Raw genomic sequence first — 24398 nt, forward strand, 5'->3', positions numbered from 1 at the left:
GCTCTATCCTTTTTGAACCTGGGAATTTGCTAAGATGTATTCTTCACATTGAGAATGTTCTCGCTGTAATCTCTATACCAATCTGTCCACATTTAATCAAAGCAAACATTCAAAGGTAGAAGAAGAAACCCACAACTGTTTGTCCCCGGAGACGAAGCAGTGATGTTGGGATTCATGCCACTGAACTTTATTCATCTGCAAGTGGGGTTTACTCTGTCTGAAGGAGGTTCCTTTCATTGGAAATTAGGACAGGGAGGCACCTCGAGACGGAGGTTCAACTCGGCTTAAGAGAGGCGACAGAAGTGGGCAAGACAAAACCACTTTCTTCACTTAAGACCTTTTGAATTATTTGCCACAAAATTTCTGATGAAGTGACAGATGGAGAACCACAATTATGCACAGAAACCATGGAAACGGAAAGTAGAAAGGCAAATACACCCCAAATTCTGTGCTGGACTGTGGGAAGCTCTATTAGCAAGGTAAAAATAAAGGGAAAGATGTAAAATCATGCTTACACCTGAAACAGGTTGCCAAAAAGAAAGATATGAGACTTGGAATCCCATCCGTAGGTTTCTTGTCAAATTTATGACAAGGGACGTACTATCAAGGGGACAGTAGGCTATGCTGGAGATGGAAAAAAGGTGAAGGAAAATATCACCCTGGATGAATGGCAGGAAGAATGAATTCAGCCCTCTGTCCAACCTAAATAATGTGCAAAAATAATACTATAAATCACAAAATGTCACAATCCATTTGAATCGATAAGGGAGGTTTGAAGAAGATCCAAGCCCTTGTTAATTCAAGATATAAATAATGCTAAAAAATGAAACTACTCAGAAATCCATCACAATCAAAACTCCGGTGAAATCCTACTTGTGGAAAAAGACGGTGCAGAGCAAGGTCATTCCTTCCTCCCCTGCTGGGAGGAAAAGAGTTGAACAGCAAATGCTTCTTGAGAGGAAAATGAAATTCTCAGGCAAAACTACCTCCACTACTATTGCTATCAACAGTTAGAGTAAAATGAGAAGTTGAAGGCAGACTATTCTGAGATTTAGTCAATATTTCAAAAAAATGTATCACACTAAAGACGCTGTAAAACTTGGGGATCAGTATATTCGTGCACATCGACACATCATTTACCACAAGACATTCAGCAATGAGTAGCTGATGCCAAAATATATTCTTACCTCCATTGTCAAAGGGTCTACGATCTCTTCTGGGAACGCTCTCTGTTGTTCTTCTCTATGAGTGGGGGAGCAGTTCAGTGCAATTTGCTTGAACTTCTCGCTTTATACTCTTCTTTCTCTTTTGTTAGATATTTGCATCCTGCCTAGTGTTAACTGATGTCTAACTCTCATGCTCTCTAACAAAACACCTTAATACACAGGCTCAGGAAGACTATGGCTCCAAAGTAAAGAACCCGCTACAAATTACCTGCTCGTTGTTTAGCTTCTCACTTGTAACAAATGATATTTATGAATCCCGTCTGACCAAATTATATGGTGTTTTCAAGACACACGTCATTGTGGTACCTAAAACCTCAGAGAACTCCACTGGAGAAATGAATTGGGGAAAAATCTCTATCCTTTTCTCTGAATGTATCTGCATTTTCAGACTGACCCATTCGCAGCTGTGAACGCAACTGCCTCACCCACTGCTCTCCTCTGAGTGCAGAATCAATTGGATGTGCACGGGGCATTTTTTTTTTTTTTAGTGTAATCCTAAAGCAAGCAGAATCTTTAACAATGGCTTTGATTGTTATAGTTCATGCTGCAGCGTGAGAGCCTCTAGAACACGAAGAGTAAAGAATAACTCAAAATGGTGGAGTTTAATGCATGCATCTTCAGTTATTTGATTTACCACATGATGTTAAGCAAGGACAAGCTGATGTTACAGCGTATTACCTCTATTTTGAAAGGATTTACGATTTATTCTGGGAATACTCTCTGCTGGTCCTCTCCTTCTGGAAATCTCTCCTTCTCTTTTTGTGTTCTTAAATTTTGGAGGAATCGCATTACCATCACCTGGAAGTGCAACAGAAAGAATGTTCTGTTTGTGTTGAAAATCGTTGCTATCCTGTTGGAAACCTGATCTCCCACTTCATACACAGATCTTCTTGGGTGGGACGTGGTTTTACATGTTAATTACTCTAAAAGTATCATTCCCCAAAAGGAGAGCAAAAAGAGTGTCTATATTGTCTCTAGCAGAAGAAATCTTGAAAGCAGTCTCAAAAATTGACTATAGACACACAGAGACCAGATACATCCTTCCTCTACACTGCGTGGGTGGTGTGTGGACCTCTCAGTCTAGGTCAGAATGTGGCCGAAATTCTGTACTTCTGCTTCTGTTTATGGCGTACTTCACAAAGGTTTACTTTTCTGTTTATGGATATTGCTGCAATCTATTTAGGAATATAATGCTGGATCAAATTTATTCTTGCCTATATTTGGGCATAAATAACTTAATACTCACCCACAGGGACAAAATCAAAAGCAACACAATACAGACAGGCATATCTGCGGCATTTTAAGAATCCTGCATATGCAGGAACCCACCTGTAGAGCCACTGAACTTTGGCTCTTGGTTGACAGGGACAGAGCGATAGACAACATACACGGATCTTCGAGGCTCTGAAGGATTAAAATAACTCTTTCTTCCAGTTTTTCTCAGAGAAAGAGTGTCATCACCATCACTTTGACCCCTTGGTTGGTAAGGTGGTTTTCCCCTGGGGTCTGAAGTGTGAATTCCTAAAAGTGAAAACACAGACAATAATGTTGTGCTGTTACTCAACGTTTGACGCACTGCAGGAGACTGGAGGCTGGAAGACAAGGTTAAAAAACTGTTCTTTGTGGATAGTCCAATCCAAATACGGATTGTTCATATTTGACCCTAAGTACAGAAGTTACCTCAGTGGTGCTAAATCATCTAACAGTTTAGTACAGAAAAATGAATAAGCCAACTTCTTTCCTGAAATAGCTTTGCCTGTTCCTGTATTAGGTGAGTTTCTTGGCTCCTCAGAAATCCATTTCTTTTCCTTGACTTCTTTACTGTGATGGCTCTTTGCCAGCTCAGTCGGGTTTCTTTCTGAGGGATTACAATAACACATAGTTATGTTTTTAAAAAGCACACAAAATTTTCTGATTCCAAAATGCTACAGCTTTTTCGCGAGCCTAGTCTCCCACTTCATGCACAGGTGTTCTTGGGTGGAACGTGGGTTTACATGTTAATTACTCTAAAAGTATCACTTCCCAAAAGGACAGCAAAAGTGGCTAAATATCTTCTAGCAGAGGAAATCTTGAAAGCAATCTCAAAAATTGACTATAGACACACAGAGACCAGATACATTCTTCCTCTACCATGTGTGGATGGTGTGTGGACCTCTGGGCCATCCAGGGTTGAGCCCGTGTAGACCAATGCACTCTGAAGTACACCTTCTGGCTGTGCTATGAATTTCTTCTTCTGTCTGTAGCATCTAGGGACATCCTGGACATGGGCAGCGCGTGAACGTAACAAAATGCTGGAAATGGTGAGTCTAAATTTGGGATGGCATTGGTTGCGTAGGGAAGCACACTTCACACTACAAACAGAACTTGACAAGGCGACTTGCAGTATAAAGCAGCCACAGCGCTCTTCTCCTGGCCCCTCTGCTCTGCAGGAAGACGTGGCTTTGCCTGCTCTGCCTTTTCTCCCGCTAAGGTAAATAAGCACTTTTGGTTCCTCTCAGTTCAGGCCAGAATGCGGCCGAAATGCGGTAGTTTAAAGCCAAAATCTGTCCTTTTTTTCTTTTTTACTCCAAAACCGCAAAGTAATTGTGACATGACAAATATATTCTAGAGTTCTCTTGTGAAAAAGATGAAGTCTATGCATCATGGTAATTAGGTGTAGGTATTTTAATTTGCTGTATGGGACTAGTTTTTAAGTGAACTTGATCAAGTGTCATGCTCTTTCCTTGACCCAATTCTTACTGGTTCTATTTAGGCTCATGTTTGGTGAGATACCCCCTACATTCAAATCTGTTTTACTTGATGGAAGTGGAAAGGGCACGGGCCGCCACAGGATCAAATGTGTGGGCGTCAAAGATTTTGGGTGCTCGGGAACTGATCCTGCTCACAGGGAATCTAACAGATGATGCAACCTGGGTAAAAGAAGCAGAACTGGACTATAACGTCCAACAACTGCTGCCGTGTTGCAGTGAAAGAAATCACACTGTTAATGGAAAATTTCACTTCAGGTTGGGTTTATGCCAAGTACATAACATCCACCACACTTGCAGAGGAACAACAATATCTCGTCTAAAAATTAGGAAATGTACAATAATCAAGTACCTTTCCCATTGGAATACTTTGATGCAGTTGGTTCTTTTTCCCGAAGTAGTCTCTCTAAGAAAATACCTTAATACACAGGCTCAGGAAGACTATGGCTCCAAAGTAAAGCACCAGCCACAAATTACCTGCTCCTTCTTTAGCTTCTCACTATTTATGAATCCTGTCTGATCAGATCAGATGGTGTTTTCAAGATACATGTCATCATGGTACCTAAAACCTCAGAGAACTCAACTGAAGAAATGTTTTGGAGAAACATCTCTACAAATAAGCACTTTTGGTTCCTCTCAGTTCCAGCCAGAATGTGGCAGAAATTCTGTACTGCTGCTTCCATTTATGGGGTACTTTAAAGCCAAAACAATCCGAAATCCATCACAATCAAAACTCCACTGCAAAAAAAAACCCTCTACTGCAAAACCACTTCTACTACTATCAATATCTAGAGTAAAATGAGAAGTTAGAAGCTGACCATTTGGAGATGTAATAACTCTTTCCAAAGAACAAATCAAATAATCCAATCCAAATATGGATATTTTCTATTTGACACTAAGAACACAACTTCATTAGGTAGAGCTAAACTGTGTAACACTTTAGTAGAGGAAGATGAATCAGCTGATTGTTTTCTCAAAATACCTTTGCCTGTTCCTGTAACAGGTGAATTTCTTGCCTCCTCAGAAATCCATTTCTTTTCCTCTACTTCTTTGCCGTGATGGTTCTTTACCAGCTCAGTAGGGTTTGTTTCTAAGGGATTAAAATAACACATAGTTACTTTCTTAAAAAGCACGCAAAATTTTCTGATCCAAAAACGCTATACGGTGTTTTCAAAGCCTGTTCTCCCACTGCATACACAGGTCTTCTTGGGTGGAATGTGGGTTTACATGTTCATTATTGCGTAAAGCATCATTCCCCAAAAGGAAAAAGAAGTGGCTATATTTGCTCTAGAAAATTTCATGGTTGCAAAATCTTGACTGCAATCTCAAAATGGACTATAAACACAAAGACCACCCTACTTTGAACTCGTACAATTGCTTTGACCAGTTCCACTCAGAATGTTTCTCATTATCAATGAGAAAGTCTTCAGGAATACTGTATTGAGGGCGGACAGTTTAAAACTACAAATGTTTGCTTTAATCCACATATACATTTGTAATAACTAAGAATCCAAAGTTGCATGCAAATTATCTGTGTCACAGGGCGAACAAATCCTTTTATTCCATATTTATTATGTGATTATTCCAAAGAATAAATTGCATAATCCAATCCAAATATGGATCGTTTCCGTTTGACACGAAGAACAGAAATTAACTAGGTAGTGCTAAATCACCTAACAGCTCAGTACAGAAAAATTAATAAGCCAGCCATTGATTACCTCCATTTGCAAAGGATCTACGATCTGTTCTGGGCATACTCTCTGTTGTTCCTCTCCTTCCGGAACTCTCTCCTTCTCTTTCTGTATTATTCACTTTTGCAGGAATTGTGTTACTGTCAGCTGCAAAGGCAACAGAAAGAATGTTTGAGCTGCCCTTGTGCAAGCGCAGTGAATGGCACTGCCATTCTCTTCCTCCCACCTCTACGAGCCAGGGGAGTAGTTTAGGCCAATTTGCTGGAACTTCTCGCTTTATATTCTTCTTTCTCTTTTCTTAGTTATTTGGATCCTGTCTAGTGTTAACCGATGTCTAACCCTCATGCTCTCCAAGAAAATACCATAATACACAGGCTCAGGAAGACTATGGCTCCAAAGTAAAGAAAATTTCTCCATTCCCATGTTTTCTTAACATATCATCCACCTCAAATGTGTTTTATATAAAACGGTATTATCAAAAGTTTATCCCAGACATTTACACAACCTGAATAATAATACTCTTTTTTATTACAAGTAGCAGGTCATATTTCTGCCCAACAGTTCTTCCTGACTGATTTTTAGATGACTCTGTCATGTTCTTGCAGGAAGAGCATAACTCTCTCTCCTAAAATGGAATTATGCTATTACTTAGTCAGTAAAAACACTAATACGGAAATTTTTAAGTCGTGCCACTTGGTCAAGAACAAAGGGGAAACATAATAAGGGAGGTAAGTATTTATTCATCAGTATTTCTTTGACCTTAATCATGTTGGATAAAGCCCAACATTCAAAACAAAATGGAACACCTTTGTTAATGTCTTTTACTGGACACTTCAAGGGCGTATGTACTTAATCTAAGTTTAGTTATAGAAAAGCTTGATGTATCACTACATGTCGTCATCTAGACACACAAGACAGCCAGCAGAGAGCGCGGAGCACCTCTGGGAAAGGGATTCATCTCCCATTTCTTTGGCGCTATCTTATGATGCAATAAGTAGCCCCACAAGAGTGCCTGTCTCTCTCCATTTCCAGCAGAAGCTCTGGATGAGAAATTTAAATGAGATTTCTAACCTTAGGATAGTTAAAATTAGACTACAAATATCTTGATCTCGAAGAAAAATTATAAAAATTATATAAACTACTTGTTGTATCTCAGGAGAGTATGCATAGGGTTAATAGCCCGTTTCTTCCTTCCATTTACAATCGACACAGGTAGTCGCCACCTGTGGGACACCATATATATATATATATATATATATATATATATACACACACATATATATGGGGAAAAATAAATGAAGAATTTTTATGCCCTTTGTAATATGTTATCCTTTATTGTACCGGAATTAAAAAAGTGGGAAGGAGGGGCAAACTGTGTATTTCTTTCTCCCTGAAACGGTAATTTTAAAAGTGGTAAACATTGTCCAGGAAGATGAAAAGTACTTGCCTTTCTGCAAGTCTCGTCTGGTAGCTTCCAAGGGTGCTAGCCGATTTCCCCAAGGTGAAGACACAGCTTTTGGTGATTGCTGGTTGTGGGGGTGCTGAATCCTGTAATACTCTCCTAAACATACCCCAAGAGGGAAAAACCCCCCCAACGTTTACTATATTGGCAACACTGCTCTTTAGGAAAGAGTGACTAACATCATACCAGATTTATAGCATATTTCCTTTACGGCTCTTTCCTCTTCAATATCTGCAGCAGGCCTAGGCACCCAATTAGAAACATCTGTAGGAAACAGACTTAAAAGATTAATAGACAGCTACAGAAAGACCTTCAACAATTCTCAATAATCAAACCTTTTGGTCACAATTCATGTTTTTCCTGACTGCACTTCCTGTTTCAGTGACTCTGGCTTACTCCGACTAAAGCTGAGGTAGGGAGCACTAACAGGCAGCCCTGCCAGCCAGCCTGCAGGGCAGGGGGAAAGTGAAAAGCAGCTTGGGGCTGCCTGAGAACTTGCACCATCATGGGCGGAGTGCACGCATGGGAGTAGGTTGTTCTCTCACTTTCACTCTCCGGGAACGTGCAATTCATTCCTTCTCTATGGACTGGTCATCCCAAAGTAAGACACAGGAAATGGATTAACTACATTTTAAAAAAACAAAAACAATGAAACTACATAAATAGATAAACGCATACATTCAGTTAAGCTAGTAAGAGTTTTGTATGGATTCCCTTTGCTAGATTTAAGAAGAACTTTCTGTAATAAAATGAGACTGCCTACAGAGTTAAGGAAATGACTAGAACAAATTATTTAAGTTAAAGTCACACAACTACTTTTTGTACACTGACCTGAGAATTCTCCTTCAGCGAGGAGTGTGTTCAGGCCCTGTTCAGAAATTTGTTTCCCAGAAAAGAAGTGCCTCCTAAACTCGTAATTTTGTCCCCAAATGTTGAGAAATTTCAAAGAGTCTTTGACAACCATCTGAACTGTGGCTCACATTTTAAACTCTATGTAACAAACAAAAGGTATGTGCATTATACCGCTGCTGAAATACACAGCTAGGCGTTTCACAGGAGTTAGAAGATGTTGCCTCACTCACATCTGGTGGCTACCAGTTCCAGTGTTTTGCAGAACAGCTGGGAACTGTTTCAAAACCTTGTCAACAACTCTTTTCTAAAAATGGAAGCGTGCTTATAAGAAATCAGTGGTGAAGCACATTGCAAGAGTCAAAGAAACCCATCCTACTTCCTTGTAAAAGAAAGAAAAAAAGTGCTTACCGTTCTCTTCCTCCTCATCATCCTCTTCATCGTCCTCGTCGTCGTTGAGGTTTATAATCAGTGGAGGGTGAACTGGTAGGACAATATTCTCTTGATGTCTGAGTGATTCTAGATGGGGGGCTGGAGGCCGAGTCCCCCCTTGGACAACCTGTTGCACTGGGGCACCTGCAGAAAAGACATTAGATTCATTTTGTTGGGAGGGAACTCGAATATCAAGTCCAGGTTCAGAGCAGCAGGTATAGTTATCCTGCTGAGGGAGTCATTAAGTAGACCGATTGTGCCTTTTAGGACAAATCTTCTGCCGAGGTTGGCAAAAGAGCACCTTGCAAGTACAGAAAGCGTGAAAACACAGATAGATACTGACAACACAGGGAAAGGTGTGATTAGGAATTCCTGGGCTGAAGTGAGTAAATGAGTTGAGGACCCCGCCTGTGAAAATACTGTCAACATGCTGAAGAGTAGGCAGGCAGGTATCCCTCCCCATGGCATCACTTTTGAAGAATTTAGCAGTGCTAAGCACAGGATTACCCATTCTGAGCTTGTGGACATCTTTTTACCATCAATTTTCGGAATCACAACTCTCTCTACAAAGTACAAAATGTAGATTTTGAGAAAGAAGACGAAGTTCATGAAAATAATTGACACTTAAGGAGAAGAAAATCAGAAAAGATATTCTTTTCCATCAAAATTTCTATCTACACGTAATGTTTGCAGCAAAACTATTCCAGACCTGGGATAGCATTTTCGGAGAGCCAGGAAATGCAAGTGACTGAAAATAAAAATGATGAAGAATTCTGAGTCTATTTGTATGGTTCGAGGTGACCAATTTGCAACTACAATCAGGATTCCGATTATATAATATAATCATTATTCAACTAATAATATTGAAGTTTGATATGTTTTCCAGTGTTAAAGAAGTAAGATGAAGCATGGGCATTTTCTTGTAGTCCACTTGTAGTTATTCTTGTGCATCTCTTGCTTGCCTACGAGCACCACGTGTCTCATACTAAACCCGTTTTAGTAACACTCCTGCAGACCAGAGTGGTTGTCTCTCACGCAAGAGACAGTAAGATACAACACTTTCACTTGACAGATTAGTAACATGACAGCTAAAAAAATACCTATGGCAACCCTCTTCAAATGCCAATACAATTCCTTTCTTTGCCTTGGACTTGCTGGGATAGCAGATCACCCCTGACTGGTTTGCCACGGCACCCTTCTTGGCCTTAATATATATTACATAAGCACTGGGACTAAGCACCGGAGGGACATTTTTGTGTATTTACTTACTCTAATGAACAAATTGCTCAGAAAATAGTTTTACTCACTGTTACTAGGTGGCAAAAACTGTCCATTAATGTTGCGAGGCTTGCTGTGATGGAAGGCACAGCTGATCCTCACGCAGCCTGAGCGTTGTGTTTCCCACCAACAGGGGATGTTGCTGTACTTTTGCTGCAGGAGAAGACAGGTTTCTGATATTGTAAATTAAGAATGAAAATGGACTAAATGGATTAGCACACGCTGTACTGCTGTGCACATGTGACTAAGATTTTGTGGGACCACGTTCTGATATTTTAGAACATTTAAAGACATCTTTACAGTTGTCTCAAGCTCCAGATACCTCAAAAGATATCTTGAGTTAGGTCAGGGGAGCTTGTGAGATGTCATATTGCAGGCACGCTGGGGTCTGGAGCCAAAGCCCGTCTCCCAGGCACTAACGCCTAAATCACCAGTGCTGGAACGGGTGCAATAATGAGAAGCCCTCCAGCCACCCTGGATTTTCACCAGATGGAATTTAAGTATTTCTGGGAAGGACAAACCCATTTGGAAGGGCTTTGTTTGAAATAACTGATTTCACAGAAATTCAGGTAGTCCCTACAAGCAGAAATGATAAACATGGTCTATTTATTGCAAATCAATATAATGTTGATTCAATCAGAAAGTGATGAGTGATCTTTATGTGTGATTTTAACTCCTGTGTTCCTTGATTATCTGAGCCCAGTTCACAGGAGAAATTGTCCACAGTGTACACGACCCATAGCTCTTCTCATCACTTCTGAAAGTCACGTATTTGGTCTACAGATGTGGCCATGACTCAGACAGAGTGACGTATCAGTCTGTGACTTTACACAGTAAAGCTCCCTTTCTACACGGATACATCAAGAAAAGTGAGGATACCGACCACTCTGAAGTCTACAGCACTTACCTGTGCATAGGGAGAACGCAGATGGAAATAGCGCTCCTTCCCAACTGCAGCCATTTTCACCCTTTTGGATTCCCCATCACTCTCTCAATACCTGCAGAACAGATGGGAAAATATTAAAGCCATCAACATTCAGGCAAATTGTAATCTCATCCTCAAAGCGGTCATTTTCTTGCAAAAACTGGACCTTCAGAATCCTAGCTCTGCTACTTTTGTGAAACAAAACCCCAACTGGCAGCCAAACACCCTTAAACAGAGGAGCTCCTACCTTCTCTAGCTTTGTTGCATCAACAATTGGCAGTTGCTAGCCAGTATAGAATGTTATGGTTCCAAAGTTCTCAACCGCTCCTGCAGCTGGTGGCACCGCCATCTTGGTGCTACGTGACCTGTCCAGCTTGAACATCTTCCTGTCTCTCCATTGCTTCAAAGTCAAGTACGGAAAATCAGACCATTTGGAAGAGATTCTCATGCCGGTGTTTCTTTAACATAAAATGGAACAAATAAGCCCCAACTTCTTGCCGTAGGAACTGTGGTCTTTGAAACAAATCTTTGATACCCCATCTGACTACCTTTTTAACCAGAACCCTTGTGCCCAGTGTGGTTCTTTCCTGTGGTACCTCTCTCTGTGGCTGGAGAAACTGGCTGCTTCCTGTCAGTACGCCGTTAGCTGTTAACTGCCGCTGGGGCTCTCTCGAGGAGCCTGTCGGTCTGTTTGTAACCGAAGGATCAGCAGCCGGCTGGGGCACGCAGGGGAAGGAAAGTTCAGGAAAGCAGATGAGGGCCGTGAATAATGAACTGTCAGTGGGAGGGAGCAGGCAGAGGAAGAAAGTGTGAACTCTGCCCAGAGGTACCCGAAAAGGGGTTCTGTGTAGCTGTGCCCAAACGCGGCACAGAAGAAGGCGAGCTCAGCGAGACTTAATTCTGCCTTGGGTTGGTGTAGCAAGGTGGGGTGGTAGCGGTGGGGCTAAGGGGATGGCTTCTGTGAGAACCTGCTAGAACCTTCCGCCACGTCCAACAGAACCAGCGCCAGCTGGCTCCGAGACGGACCAGCTGCTGGCCAAGGCTGAGCCCGTCAGCGAGGTGGTAGCGCCTCTGTGATAATGTATTTAAAAATGTATTAAATACATGTATTTAATGCATAAAAAACTGCTGGGCAACAGCAGCGGGGAGAGGGGAGTGAGAATGTGTGAGAGTGTTCTCCGAAAAGCGGCTTCTTTTACGTGCTGTGCAATGAGCCAACCCTCACGCACTCAGCAGAGATCTGGTTTTATTCGGGCCTGGGTGCTCGGTGGACTTTCCACAGATCGAGCGCACGCAAGGCCGGCCTCTTTGTTGCGTTTCCTGTGTTCCTTCATGGAGGAGAATTTGTCTTTGATTCATCGGAGAGTGGAGACAGCCAAGATCTGCTGTCTCTACGCTTGGGTTACACCTTCACATCATTCTGGCCACGCGCTACTTGGCCAAAGGGACGGTGCTAAACACCAACCACACCCCTTTCTGCTTTCCAGGGGAAGAACTTGTTCTGTCAGAGGAGAAACTGCCCTGCAGACAGGTGCGGAGCAGAGGTTCCCCTGCGGCCCGTGAGCAGCCCATGGCGAGGCAGGCTGTGCCCCTGCAGCCCAGGGAGGCCCGCGGCGGAGCAGATCCCCACCCGCAGCCTGGGGGGGCCCCCACGCCGGAGCAGCTTTGCTGTCAGGGCTGGTGACCCCCACGCCGGGGCAGGGGAGGAGCGTGAGGAGGAAGGAGCGGCAGAGACAGCCTGGGGCGAGCTGAGCGCAGGCGCCGCTCCGTGTCCAGGGAGGAGGCAGAGGGAAACCGGGAGTGAGCCTGAGCATTCAAGCTGACATTGCTTTGACACTGAGGTTTCCTTTCTCATCTCCACAGTCGGATTTCACCGGCCACAAACCGGTTTCCCCAAGCCCGGTCCGTGCTGCCCGTGAGGCTGAGGGGTGCGTGCTCTCTCCCCCCCCCCCCCCATCTCGGCCCAGGGCCCTGTCGCTGCCCGTTCTCTCCCCCGCCCAGCCGAGGAGGGCAGCGCTGGAGCGGCTCGGGCGGGCACCGGGCCTGCAGCCGGGCTCAGCGCAGCCCCTTTTCCGCGGTCGGACCCCGAGGCGGGGAGCCCGGGCGGCTGTCCTGACGGAGCCAGGGCCGGGCCGGGCCGGGGAGCGGCGGAGCCGCCGCCTCGCCGCGCGCTGCCGGAGAGAGTCGGCCGCGTCCCCGCCGCTGCCCCCCGGCGCTCGCGGCCGTCGCGCACTGCGGGCGGGCGGGCGGCGCCGGGCTCCGTTTCCCGCCGCGCAGGGCGCGCGCGGGGCGGCGCAGGCGCAGTGCCGGCGGGGCGGGGGAGCGGGCGGCAGGGCCGTGAGGCAACGGGAGGCCCCGGGGCCGTTCGTGACCGAGGGGAAGGAGGAGACGTCGGCGCGGCGGGAGCGGCAGGTGGCCGGGCCGGGGGGGTCCGGGCGGGGCCGCAGTCCCGGGGCCGGGGGCTGGGGCCGGGGGTTCGCCGGGCCTGGGGTGTCGGCGCCGCCCGTCCGGGCCGGGCGGGGCGGGGCCCGGCAGCAGCACGGAGCGCGTCGGCCCCAGGGGTTTTCTTTCTCCCTTTTGCCCTTCCGAGCCTGTTCCTCTGGCCGTCGGGGGAGCGGGCGAGCGGCCGCGTGGGGCTGAGTTGCTGCTGGAGTTCAGCGGCGACGCTCCCTGAGGTGTTGGTCCCCCGTGCAGAGAACGCCGTCAGGGAATTGGGTCTGGAGCTGGTATGTGCTGGTGTTTTGTTTTTCAGAGGGCAGGGCGGGATAATAGAGGGGGCTGTGACTGCCGGGGCAGAAGGGGGTGGGAGGACCGACGGGTGTGTTTTCTCACTGCCCTGAAAATTTTCTTTTCCATGTGACCATAAAATCTTTGCGCGTGCTGTACGTTGTGGCTATGCCATACAGATCTGATTGCTAATGTATAAAAAGCCATGTAGTGTAAGGAAAGCATGGAGAAGGTTCTCACTTTATGAATTGCGAACTCTTTTTTTGAGACTTTTGCAAGACAAGGACTGGCTTTGTGTTTTTTAGCAGAAAGAGGGAGTGACCAGCCCAGGAGTCAAAAGTGTGTAGGGAGGGAGGAGGGAGGGAGGGGAGGGGTGATGGTTATACAGGAAAAGATTTGCATTCACACACAATTGATTGCATGTTTGCAGTGAAGAAACTGTTCCAGAAGTCCTAGCTATAGAAGTGCTCCTAGAAATGTGGACGAGTTGTTGCTGGCTCTTTGTTTCAGACCTCCGGATCACTGATTTCATGGCTCTTTTTAAGCAGACAAGTGTTTAGCTGACAGCGCTGGTACTGGGTGTTTAACACCAGGATGCTTTTGCCACCTTGCACTCCACTGGTGCGTGTATTGCACTGACACGGTGCTGTTGACTTCCAGCTCGAAAGGGCAAGCTCGGAGCAGCTAGTCGTGATGATGAATTTCTCCTGGCCTGGTGATACAGGAAGGCACACCTCAAAATTTTGCAGCACGGGATTGGAACCCTTGCAGTTTCTGTGCCGTGTGTCAAGTGGAAGGCAACGTCATCTCTAACGCAACTCTGGTTAAACTTCTTGACCACAAAGTCATAGTTACTGTAAACATAGGAGGTGTTGATGAAGTTGTTGCAGATTTTACTCTCTAAAATAGATGAAGTATGGTTGAAGTGAACATGTCAATGAAGGTAGTGTTCCCGTTTTAAAGTGTCTTCTTGATAAGACTTTGTTGCACACTAGAATTTATGGCTGTCTGATTTCCTTGGGGAGGATAAAAAGAATTGGTGAGGCTGGGAGGAAATGAGAAGGCTGTGGCTGGTTGCGTCACTGGGGTTCTTGCCTTTGCATGAAATTGTAAGGAAACTTTGTAGTACACTAGGCAAGATTCTACAACTGGATTTTTAGATGCATATAATGAATTTATGAATTTAAAGAGTGTGTTTGGACATCAAATTTCTCTCGTGACAAATGAGAATTCCTAGGTTGCCTTTTTGATGGAGTTGATTTCAGTACTCCGCAGGGTGTGGTTATCTCAGTCAGCTGCTAGTTTTCTCCCCCTGGAAGCTCTAGGGCAAGCCCTATCAATGGGCCAGGCTGAATGGACAATGAAGTTTTTTCCTGTCTGCCCATTTTTGGGTTAGAACCCCATATGCCGTTCCCTCTTCTGTATTTACGAATAGATAAAAAGGTTTCTTGGTATCAGGTAAACTTAGCACCGGGGTGTAACCAAGGTGATGGAATTAGTTAATCATAAAGCACGAACAATGCTGCTATGTCCCTTGTACAGCCCTGCCCATCTGGACATTAGGTCTGGGAACAGAGGGTTTAGTCCCTAGGTAATCATTAATGTTAAACAATAATGGTGAAGGGGGATTTTTAATAGAAATAGCGTTACCAAATGGTTGCAGGTGTATTTGTGGTACCTATCTATTGTGTGAATTAATTGAAGCAAAAAGTCATACATCTCCCTCCAAAGAAGTTAGTTTTAATTAAAACCATCAGGTGCCTAGAACTGGTCAAGACGACCCGTGCCGCAGGGACAAGAGCCAGAAGAGGACTGAGTTTGCGCAGAAACTGTGATGAAGAGGATAAGCCTTCATCTTAGGACCCCCGACGACCACCACTAGGAGGCACTGCGCAAGCGCGGGTGGGAGGAGTGTATGAAAATGGACTGATTTGACTATGAAAGGAAGGGCTTATGTAATCAGATGAATATGTATATTTTGATCTATATAGGCTGCACAGAAGGGGTATGGGGTATGCACGTTCGGCGGAATTATCCCCCGTGCATCTGACGTCGCAATAAAGAATGCCTGCCTTTTAACACTACATTGGTGTTACGAGGTTTTATTCCCGGATTTTCGGTGACAATGGCAGGCTGGGATGGGGGCAGATCCATGGCCGCATCCCCCCAGGGCTGGTGGGGCTGCAGCCCCATGAATTGGTCGAGGCCCAGGATGGCGTTAGTGATCTCGGGGATGCTGTAGTCGGGGGTGAGCAGCTCCTGGGGCAGCGTGAGCGAGGTGAAGGGGAAGGGGGTACGGCAGCGCCGGTGTCAGCGGGGTCCGCGGGCATGGGGCCGCTTTTGGGACCGTCCTGGCTGAGCCCCTGGGTGTCGAGGGAGCATTCGGAGATCCTGAGGGCCTTTTCCAGAGACACTGCGAGATCACTGGCCGTGTCGCCAACGGAGTAGGGGGCAGGAGAGGGGCTGTGGGGGATGTTGCTGCCTGGGCAGATATGGCTTTCTGGGGTTACCCTCCCAAGGGTGGCCACGCCAGAGATGTGCATCTGCATAGGCTGCCCCTGGTGCTGCTGGTAGCTGGGGCTGGATGTCAGCAGCGCCAGGGGAGCTGGGGCCAGCGGTGTCCTCTGATTTGTGGAGGGCGTGAGGTGTGGTGGTTGGCCCTGCGGGGTCCCAGGGGCTGCCCAGGCCGAGGGGATCCCGTAGCCCCTGGGGCCCCACAGGGCAACAGGCGGTAGAGAAGCGATGCCGTGGGCAAGCGTGGGGGTGGGCGGTGGAGGCAGGTGGGTGCTGGCCCACTCCATGTGGAAGAGGCGGGGGTAGAAGCAGCAGCCACACGGAGCCATCTGCAGCCCTATGTGGGTGAGAGCAAGTGGCGGTGGGCCTGGGGGACCCTCCATGGGCACCTGCCGAGCTGTCCTCCATCACCGACGTCCCCCGGCTCTGCGCCAGGCACGTGGAGAGGTGGTGGCCAGGTCGGTCCCCGCGGGGCAAGCTGCTGTGCTGGTGGGACGGGGTTGGGAATCAGGGAGGAGAGTCACTTCTGGGAGGTGAAATGGGAGAGATGGCCCCAAGTGCTTGTGAAATTGTCTGGAAATGGGATTTCCTGGGTGCGCATCAGGCAGGCGAGGGCAGGGCCACTCACCCGGTCTTGCTGAAGCCCCGTGCAAAAAGTGCGGTGGGGACGGGGGTGGTGGGGGGGGTGGGAGTGCCCAGGGTCTGGGTGTGCTGAAGGTGCCCGGGGTCTGGAGATGGTGGGGGTGGCGAAGGTATTGGGGTGCCAGAGCAGACAGGGCTGCCATACCTGGTGGTGGTGGCTGGGGGCCGGGGGAGCTCCCCAGAGCGCGGGTGCACAGGCTGCAGGGAAGGGCTGCTGCTGCTGCGCGGGCAGTTGGTAAGAGGTTGGCTGAGGCTGCATGAGAGTTGGGAGTGATGGCTGGCGGTCACCTCCGCTCTTGCCCCCGAGAGCGTGCGCGGACTGCAGGGGTCGGGGTGTGTGCCTACCTGGGGGCAGAAGGTTTCGGGGAGCAAAAAAGTGTGCAGGATCCAGGGCACAGGAGGGGCGCGGGGGCCGCAGGGTGGGAGCCGCAGTGGTGGCTGCGCCATGTTCTGTGGTGGCTGTTGGGTGCTAAGGACTCTGTGGCATGTCCAGGGAGGAATGTGGGGGCTCCCCGTGTTCCGTCCCACTCCAGCAGGCTCCCCAGGTCGTGTTGGGGAGGGAGAGGGTTAAGGGGGGCTGGAGTGCCCCCGGCCCCTACAGGCAGCTCTCGGGGGCTGTGGGTGCAAGTGCAAGGCCACCACTCCACCGTGTCCCTAAGCACCACATCTCCAGTGTCTTTCAGTCCCTCCAGCGCTCTCCCTCTGGCTCCACTAATGGCATTGCCATCGAGTTGAGTATCTAGCCCCAGTCCAGACTGGAAGTCTCAACTTCCTTGAGAATGGCTCTGACTGCCCCCTCCAAAAAGCCAGGTCCCCTCTGTTAGCCAGTGGAGATGGGTACGTTTTGGAATTGCAGGTGGAACTTGGCTGTCTTCTTGCCTTAATAATCCTTTTTCTCCTTTTAATTTCTTTTTCTTTCCTTTGCTCTGCTCTGCTTTGCTTTGCTTCGCTTCCCTTTTGCTTTTGCTTTTGCTTTTGCTTTGCTTTGCTTTGCTTCGCTTCCATTCCCTTTTGCTTTTGCTTTTGCTTTTGCTTTTGCTTTTTCGCTGCGCTGCCCTACTTTGCTTTGCTTTGCTTTCCTCATTCTTCAGTTCTGTTCTCTTTCCTTCTGCCTTTCCTTCCGCGGAGTGTGGGCCGGGGTAATAGAAGGCGTTCTGAGTGCTGGGGAGGTGGGGGGTGGGGTGGGAAAACCAGTGGGTGTGTATTCTCACTGCCCTGAAAATTTCCTTTTCTGTGTGATCTTCATAAAACCTTCACACATGCTGCATGTTATGGTTGTGCTGTGCAGAGGTGATTGCTAAATATAAAAATGCCATGTAATGTCAGGAAAGCGTGTAGGAGGTTCTCATCTTACGAGTTATGAACTCTTTTTTTTGAAACTTTTGCAACACAACGACTGGCTTTGTATTTTCTAGCAGAAAGAGACAGTGACCAGCTCACAAGTCCAAACTGGCTAGGGAGAGAGGAGGGAGGGGTGATGATCGTACGGGATAGTCTTTGAATCCAAACACAATTGACTGCATGTTTGTAGTGAAGCTGTTACAGAAGCCCTAGCTATAGAAATCCTCCTAGAAACGTGGACGGTGGTTGCTGGCTGTTTGTTTCAGACCCCCAGATCACTGATTTCATGGCTCTTTGCAGCAGAGAAATGTCTAGCTGACAGAGCTGCTACTGGGTGTTTAACACCAGGATGCTCTTGGCCACCTTGAGTTCTGCTAGTCTGTGTATTGCACTGACACGGTGCTGTTGACTTCCAGCTCCAAACTGTGAGCTCAGAGCAGCTAGTCGTGATGAATTTCTACTGCCATTGTAATACAGGAAGGCGCACCTCAACCTGTTGCAGCATGGGACTGGAACCCTTGCAGTTTCCATGCGGTATGTAAAGCGGAAGGCAAAGTCATCTCTCTAATACTAATCAAGAATGGAAAAGAGGGAGGGCATTTGGAAATCGATTGCATTTGTGCTTTAGTCTGCGAGCGTTTCCAAGACTGTCATGTCTTGTAGAAACAAGGGTGTGTTTTGATCGGATTAGAAATCAGCTCTAGAATGTGTCCTGGTGGAGTTACAGAGGGCAGCTGTGAGGAGCATGATGCCGTGAAAAGCCAGAATTGAAGACTCAATAGTCGGCAGACTATTAAGCAGGTATTCTTTATTACGGCGCCTGGCACACGGGGGATCTCTCCTCCAAACGTGTGCACCGAAGAGACACAGTTACTAGGTATTTATGCTATGTTAACATACATATTAATTACATTTCCAAGAAATGTTTATCATAGTAATGGCTTTTCCAAGAATTCATTAATATATGGTAATGTCCGTCACACATGTTTGTTTGGCGTCTCTCGGCAGGGGTCTTCAGATTATCCTGCAGCCTCCTTATCTCTGTAGTTTGCGTACCTGTTCTCCCAAGGCCCAGGCGCCTAAAGGGATTATTCAGGAGTCCCTTGTCTTGCAACCGTCCTAATATTCACAAAGAACCAAGACTTGTTTCTGACCACCTGAAGTGATAACATCCCCTACATGTTACATTTGTTACATTTACAGTTATCAGGCAAGAATCTGTACGAGGACAAGACAGTAACAGAGCCATGGTGAGGGTTTAAAATAGCTGTCTTTTTTTCAGGCATTTCATGTTTGGCAACTGAAACTGTAACTGGGAGGGCGTTAGAGGCAGAGACATACAACACAGCTCTTGCTGAGAAGGTGGACGGAACCTGCTGCTGTGTAACTACCCATAAAGGTAATAAGGAGGATCCCTGTGTGCAGATTTCTCATGCTGCCTAGAAGCCTTGTTTCCCTTTGTTAGTGGAAAATGGCGAAATAATTGACTCTAGCACTGAAGTTGAAGTTTTAGAAAGCAGCCGTTCTTTATTAAAGCGCTGGGTGCACAGAGGATAATAGCTCCGCCCAGATGTGCGTGCCGAAAATACGTAGCCACGTGGCATTTATGCTATGTTAACATACATATTCATGATATTTATGAGAAGTAATTATCATATTCATGGTTTTCCCTGGGACTTCTTAACATACGTTGATGTCCTTTGCGGATGTGTGTTAGCACCTCCGGGTGGTCGTTAGGGGTCTTCAGATGCAGGCTCGTACTCTTCGGCACGGTGTCCGCTGGCTGAACTTTACTTCTGCGCAAACTCAGTTGTAAGATCACATGTACAGTGTCCTTCAAGGTTGTTTTGTTCCAGTCTTGTAGTCATCTTGCACCTTGCTTATCTCTGTAATAACTTAATAACTTCTCATCTGCATTCGCAAGTATCAGTTTAGTTTCACTTTTATTGTGTGATTTATTGGATTACAACTGTTGTGAATGCAAGTCTCCTTGAGCTTCTTGATCACAAAGTGATAGTTACCGTAAACATAGGAGGTGTTGATGAAGTTGTTGTAGATATTACTCTCTAAAACAGGGGAAGCATGGTTGAAGTGAACATGTCAGTCAAGGAACTATTCCTATTTGAAAATGTCTTCTTAGGGAGTGTTTGTTGCAGACTAGAATTTATGTAATAAAAGCTGTGTAGTTTTCTTGGGGAGGATAAAAAGAATTGGTGAGGCTGGGAGGAAATGAGAAGGCTGTGGTTCGTTGCATCCCTGAGGTTCTTGCCTTTACCTGAAATTGTGAGGGAGCTTTGTATTACACTAGGCAAGATTCTACAGCTAGATTTTTAGATGCATATAATGAATTTATGAATTGAAATAGTGTCTTTGTGTCACCGAAAATCCGGGAATAAAAACTCATAACACCAATGTGGAGTTAAAAGGCAGGTGTTCTTTATTGCAGTGCTGGATGCACGGGGGATAATTCCACGAACGTGCATACCTCGTACCTTTTCCGTGCAGTTTATATAGATCAAAAATATACATATTCATTAGGTTTCCCAAGCCACCTATACATATGCATAACCTATCCCTTTCATATTAAAATCAGTTCCAAGAAGTCATTTCCACAGACTCCTGCCTGCTGCGCTTGCGCAGTGCTGTTATAGATGCTCGCCTCCCGTGATGAATCCAAATTGAGGAGCCAATTGTTAATTAATCAAGTGTGAATTTATTAGCAATAGAATGTATTTAAGCAAGCCATGAAGCAGGCAAAACAGCGCTGGGCGGCCGGGGAGTCTCTTGCTCCGCCAACGGTCCGCACCGCACCTCCCCCAGAGTCCCTTTTTATAGTTCAGTAGTTCCGGTTCCACGTAGCACATCCTGGTCTCTTTCTGTGGCTGCGCATGCTGTTGCTAGGGGGTCGCTCTGGTCCCTCTGGTGGTCGTGAGGATGAAGGCCGTAGTCTTCCTCCGCGTTGTGGATCAGTTCCTTTCCTTATTTGGTCATGTTGACCCAATACATAGAAATCCCCGCTTTATTCTTTCGACAATGATTAAGGAAGTGGTTATGCAAGGGTTGTACATTAACAATACAGCAAATACCAAGGTAAGAGGGAAGGGGGGGGGAGGCCTCCTTCACCTTCCAACCGGTTTGAGAACAAATCTTACATGCTTTTGGTTTATTACAGTGCCTCCTAGTGGTGGTCGTCAGGGGTCCAAGATGAAGGCTCATCCTCTTCATCACAGTTTCTGCGCAAACTCAGTTCTCTTCTGGCTCCCATCCACACAGTGGGGTCGTCTTGACCGGTTCTAGGCGACTTCTAGCCCCTATCAAAAACTAACCCCTTTGTATGGAGATGCAAGACTCTCTGCTTCAGTTGATTTACACAATAGATAGGTGCTATAAATGCACCTGCAACTATTAGGTAATGCTATTTCTGTTAAAATTCCCCTTCACTACTGTTGTTTAACATTAATGGTTACCTAGAGACTAGACCCTCTGTTCCCAGACCTAATGTCCAGGTGGGTAGGGCTGTACCAGGAACATAGCAGCACTGTTCATGTTTATGGTCAACTGATTTTATCACCCTGGTTACATTTCCCCGCTTTGGAAGTTTTGAAATAATCATATTTTCAATACTTCCATTCTAAATTAAATTATATTTTAGTTATACACTAATTCAATACTCTACTGTCAATAATGATTTTATAACAATTTAATTATCCGCTATCCACTATATGATGGTGGGAGCGTCGTGACCGAATGACTTAAATTTTATCTTTTGGCTACTGTCTGAATAATCATTCGATTGAAGGCTGTTTTATTGGTGAGTTCCTTTTTTAAACAATAATAAATGAATAATATCACTAAAAATACGATTAACAAATGTAGTTCAGTACTAATTAAGGATTTTACCCAGGAACTCAGATTCTACTCCAATCCATTAAAAATTTTGTCAAGCCAATTTTCTTCCAGAGTTTTTGGGAAGTATATTAACTGTTTTACTTTTATTGACGGCCGATTTTTACTTCTTGTTTTCACTTTTAATACTTTAAACAATGCTCCCGTCATCATCAGTCTCCAGGTTAGAATTCATTTTTTCCATATTTTGCAATGATAACCCCCGTTTTAGACGTATTTTAAGATCAGTTTTGCAGTCTCTGGATCTCTATTGATGATTCTCCATGAAGGGGCCTTCTTCACTCGAGTGTAGTGTATCCATGGTTCCACCCCTACTACTGCGATCAGTGTAAGTTGTTAACAGTACCTGGAAAGGTCCCTTCCACTTCTCCTGCAGTGGTTGAGAGTTTCAAGTCTTTATATACACAAAATCACCTGGTTGATACTGATGCACAGACGTATCCAAAGCAAGTGATCTGGTCAGCACAACGTATATTCGGAGTGCTTCGAGGGTTCTTCCTAAAGAAATCAAATACTTTTTTAAATCTGTTTCCTCTGCTATTTCCATATCCCCTGGGATTAGAGGAGTTTGGTAAGGTCTGCCATACAAGATTTCGTATGGACTTCTAGCATCTTTACATCTTGGTTGAATTCTGATTCCAGGAGTGCTAATGGTAAAGCTTGTGGTCATTTTAAAGATACTTCTTGACAAATCTTACTTATTTGTCTTTTTAATGTTTGGTTCATCCTTTTAATTTTCCCACTTGATTGCGGCCTTCAGGGGGTATGTAAGTCTCAATGTATTCTTAAAACTTTACTTACTTGTTGAACTATTTCTGCTACAAAATGTGGTCCTTTATCAGAAGACATGTCTATTGGTACCCCAAACCTTGGTATTATCTCTTTTAGCAATATTTTAACCACTTCTCTTGCTTTGTTGGTGCAACAAGGAAAGGCTTCCGGCCATCCAGAAAATGTATCGATTAATACTAATAAATACTTAAATCCATTTTGCCTAGGTAATTCAGAAAAATCAACCTGTCAATAGTCTCCTGGGGAGTTACCCTGTTTCGTAACTCCTAAGGGTGCCTTTTTCTGATGGGATTGTTTTTGAGACAAATTGGACACTTGGCTACTATCGATTTAATTATTCCTGTCATTCCTACACACACTACAGAATATTTTAAACTCAAGACCATAGCATCTACACCCCAATGTGTCTGTGCATGCTTTTCTTTCGCAAGTTCTGACATAACTTGCGGGGTTACTATTACCTGCTTGTCTGGCGTTACCCACCACCCTTCTGTATTTTGTGATGCTTTTAATTGTTCCACCAATTGTTCATCCAATTTATTATATTTTGGTTTCAGATTCGGGATTTTTATCTGTTTTACTGGTACTAGTGCAAGGATACCTCGTTCTGCAGCCTCCTTTGCCGTTTTGTCCGCCAATTTATTACCTATGTTTACAGCTGTCTGACCAAATTGATGAGCTTTGCAATGCATCACCGCCACTTTCTTTGGCTTTTGCACCTCTTCTAGGAGCTGGAGGATTTCTTCTTTATGTTTTATCGATGATCCTTGGGCTGAGAGCAGTCTTCTTTCTTTTCAGATAGCCCTATGAGCATGAATCACACCAAATGCATATTTGGAATCAGTCCATATATTTACCCTCTTTCCTTCTGCCATTGGCAAGGCTTACTTTAACGCCACCAGTTCTGCTTTCTGTGCCGAGGTATTTGCAGGCAGCGTTCCTGACTTCAGTACCTTGGTGGTGGTGACAACAGCGTATCCGGCCATTCGTCTTCCTTTTCTCACAAAGCTGCTCCCATCCGTAAATAACTCCAAATCAGGATTTTCCAGAGATTCATCTTTCAGGTCTGATCTGCTGGAATAGACTTGTTCAACAGTTAGCAGGCAGTCATGTTCTAGACTTTCTGTTGGTTTTTCCGTCGACAGAAACATTGCTGGATTTACAATAGCTGTGGTTTTAATTCCACGTCGTCTTGTTCCAGCAAGACAAACTGATATTTCAGCATTCTTCTGGGGGATAGCCAATGACCCCCCTTTTGTTCTAAAACAGTTACTACCACGTGTGGTACATATACCACCATCTTTTGGCCCATAGTCAATTTTTGAGCTTCCTGAATCAGCAATACCGTTGTTGCCACAGCCCGTAAACATCCCGACCATCCTTTACTCACTTTGTCAAGTTGTTTAGAGAAGTATCCTACTGGTCGCTTCCAGGATCCCAGACGTTGTGCCAGCACTCCAAGGGCCAGATGTTGCCTCTCATGGACAAACAGCTTCAAAGGTTTGGTTAGATCAGGTAAACCCAAGGCAGGGACCATCATCAATGCCTTTTTAAGTTCAACACTGTTCCCTTTCCTGGCTCTGTTTCTTCCATATTTCTAATTCTTTTGCCAACCGATTCCCAAATATTGGGCTATTTTTGAATCTTGTGGAAGTACAATCTGTGTTAATTGCATCTTTTGTCCTGTAGCAGGGCTCTTCCATTCAAAAGCAAATATACTTTGACTTTGTATATCCAGAGGTATGCAAAAGAAGGCATTCTTTAAATCTACTACAGTAAACCATTTATGTTTCTCTTTCAGAGACGTCAGTAAAATATAGGGATTGGCTGCTACTGGGTGTATATCTTGAACTATCTGATTTATAG

At 45.5% G+C, this 24398-nt stretch overlaps 2 protein-coding genes across 2 annotated transcripts in view; one reads left to right on the plus strand and one right to left on the minus strand.

The window, feature by feature from the left end:
* Positions 1–1758: 1758 nt before the first annotated feature.
* Positions 1759–10646, minus strand: LOC142364610 (uncharacterized). The gene is made up of 9 exons (XM_075444477.1): positions 10565–10646; positions 9715–9858; positions 8387–8551; positions 7313–7390; positions 7112–7225; positions 4956–5063; positions 2556–2747; positions 1905–2024; positions 1759–1787 (listed from the first exon to the last, which is right to left on the minus strand). Exons 1-9 carry the CDS (start codon positions 10644–10646, stop codon positions 1759–1761), a joined length of 1032 nt encoding a protein of 343 aa, XP_075300592.1.
* Positions 10647–13182: 2536 nt separating this feature from the next.
* LOC142360516 (fibrillin-2-like) overlaps positions 13183–24398 on the plus strand; it is a 48203-nt gene continuing 36987 nt past the window's right edge. The window contains exon 1 of the mRNA XM_075413448.1: positions 13183–13336. The gene's annotated coding sequence lies outside the window, so the exon portion shown is untranslated. The remainder of the gene's footprint in view (positions 13337–24398) is intronic.

This window comes from Opisthocomus hoazin, chromosome 2, assembly GCF_030867145.1.
Source record: "Opisthocomus hoazin isolate bOpiHoa1 chromosome 2, bOpiHoa1.hap1, whole genome shotgun sequence".
Classification (NCBI taxonomy): domain Eukaryota; kingdom Metazoa; phylum Chordata; class Aves; order Opisthocomiformes; family Opisthocomidae; genus Opisthocomus; species Opisthocomus hoazin.

Excerpts from the sequence above, each read along its gene's own strand:
- LOC142364610 (XM_075444477.1), bottom strand. The coding sequence starts at position 10,646 with ATGGCTGCAGTTGGGAAGGAGCGCTATTTCCATCTGCGTTCTCCCTAT. Across the intron at positions 9,859-10,564 it reads TGTAGACTTCAGAGTGGTCG|AAACCTGTCTTCTCCTGCAG; the intron begins GTATCCTCACTT and ends TTACAATATCAG. Across the intron at positions 7,391-8,386 it reads TGATGAGGAGGAAGAGAACG|ATGTTTCTAATTGGGTGCCT; the intron begins GTAAGCACTTTT and ends TGTTTCCTACAG.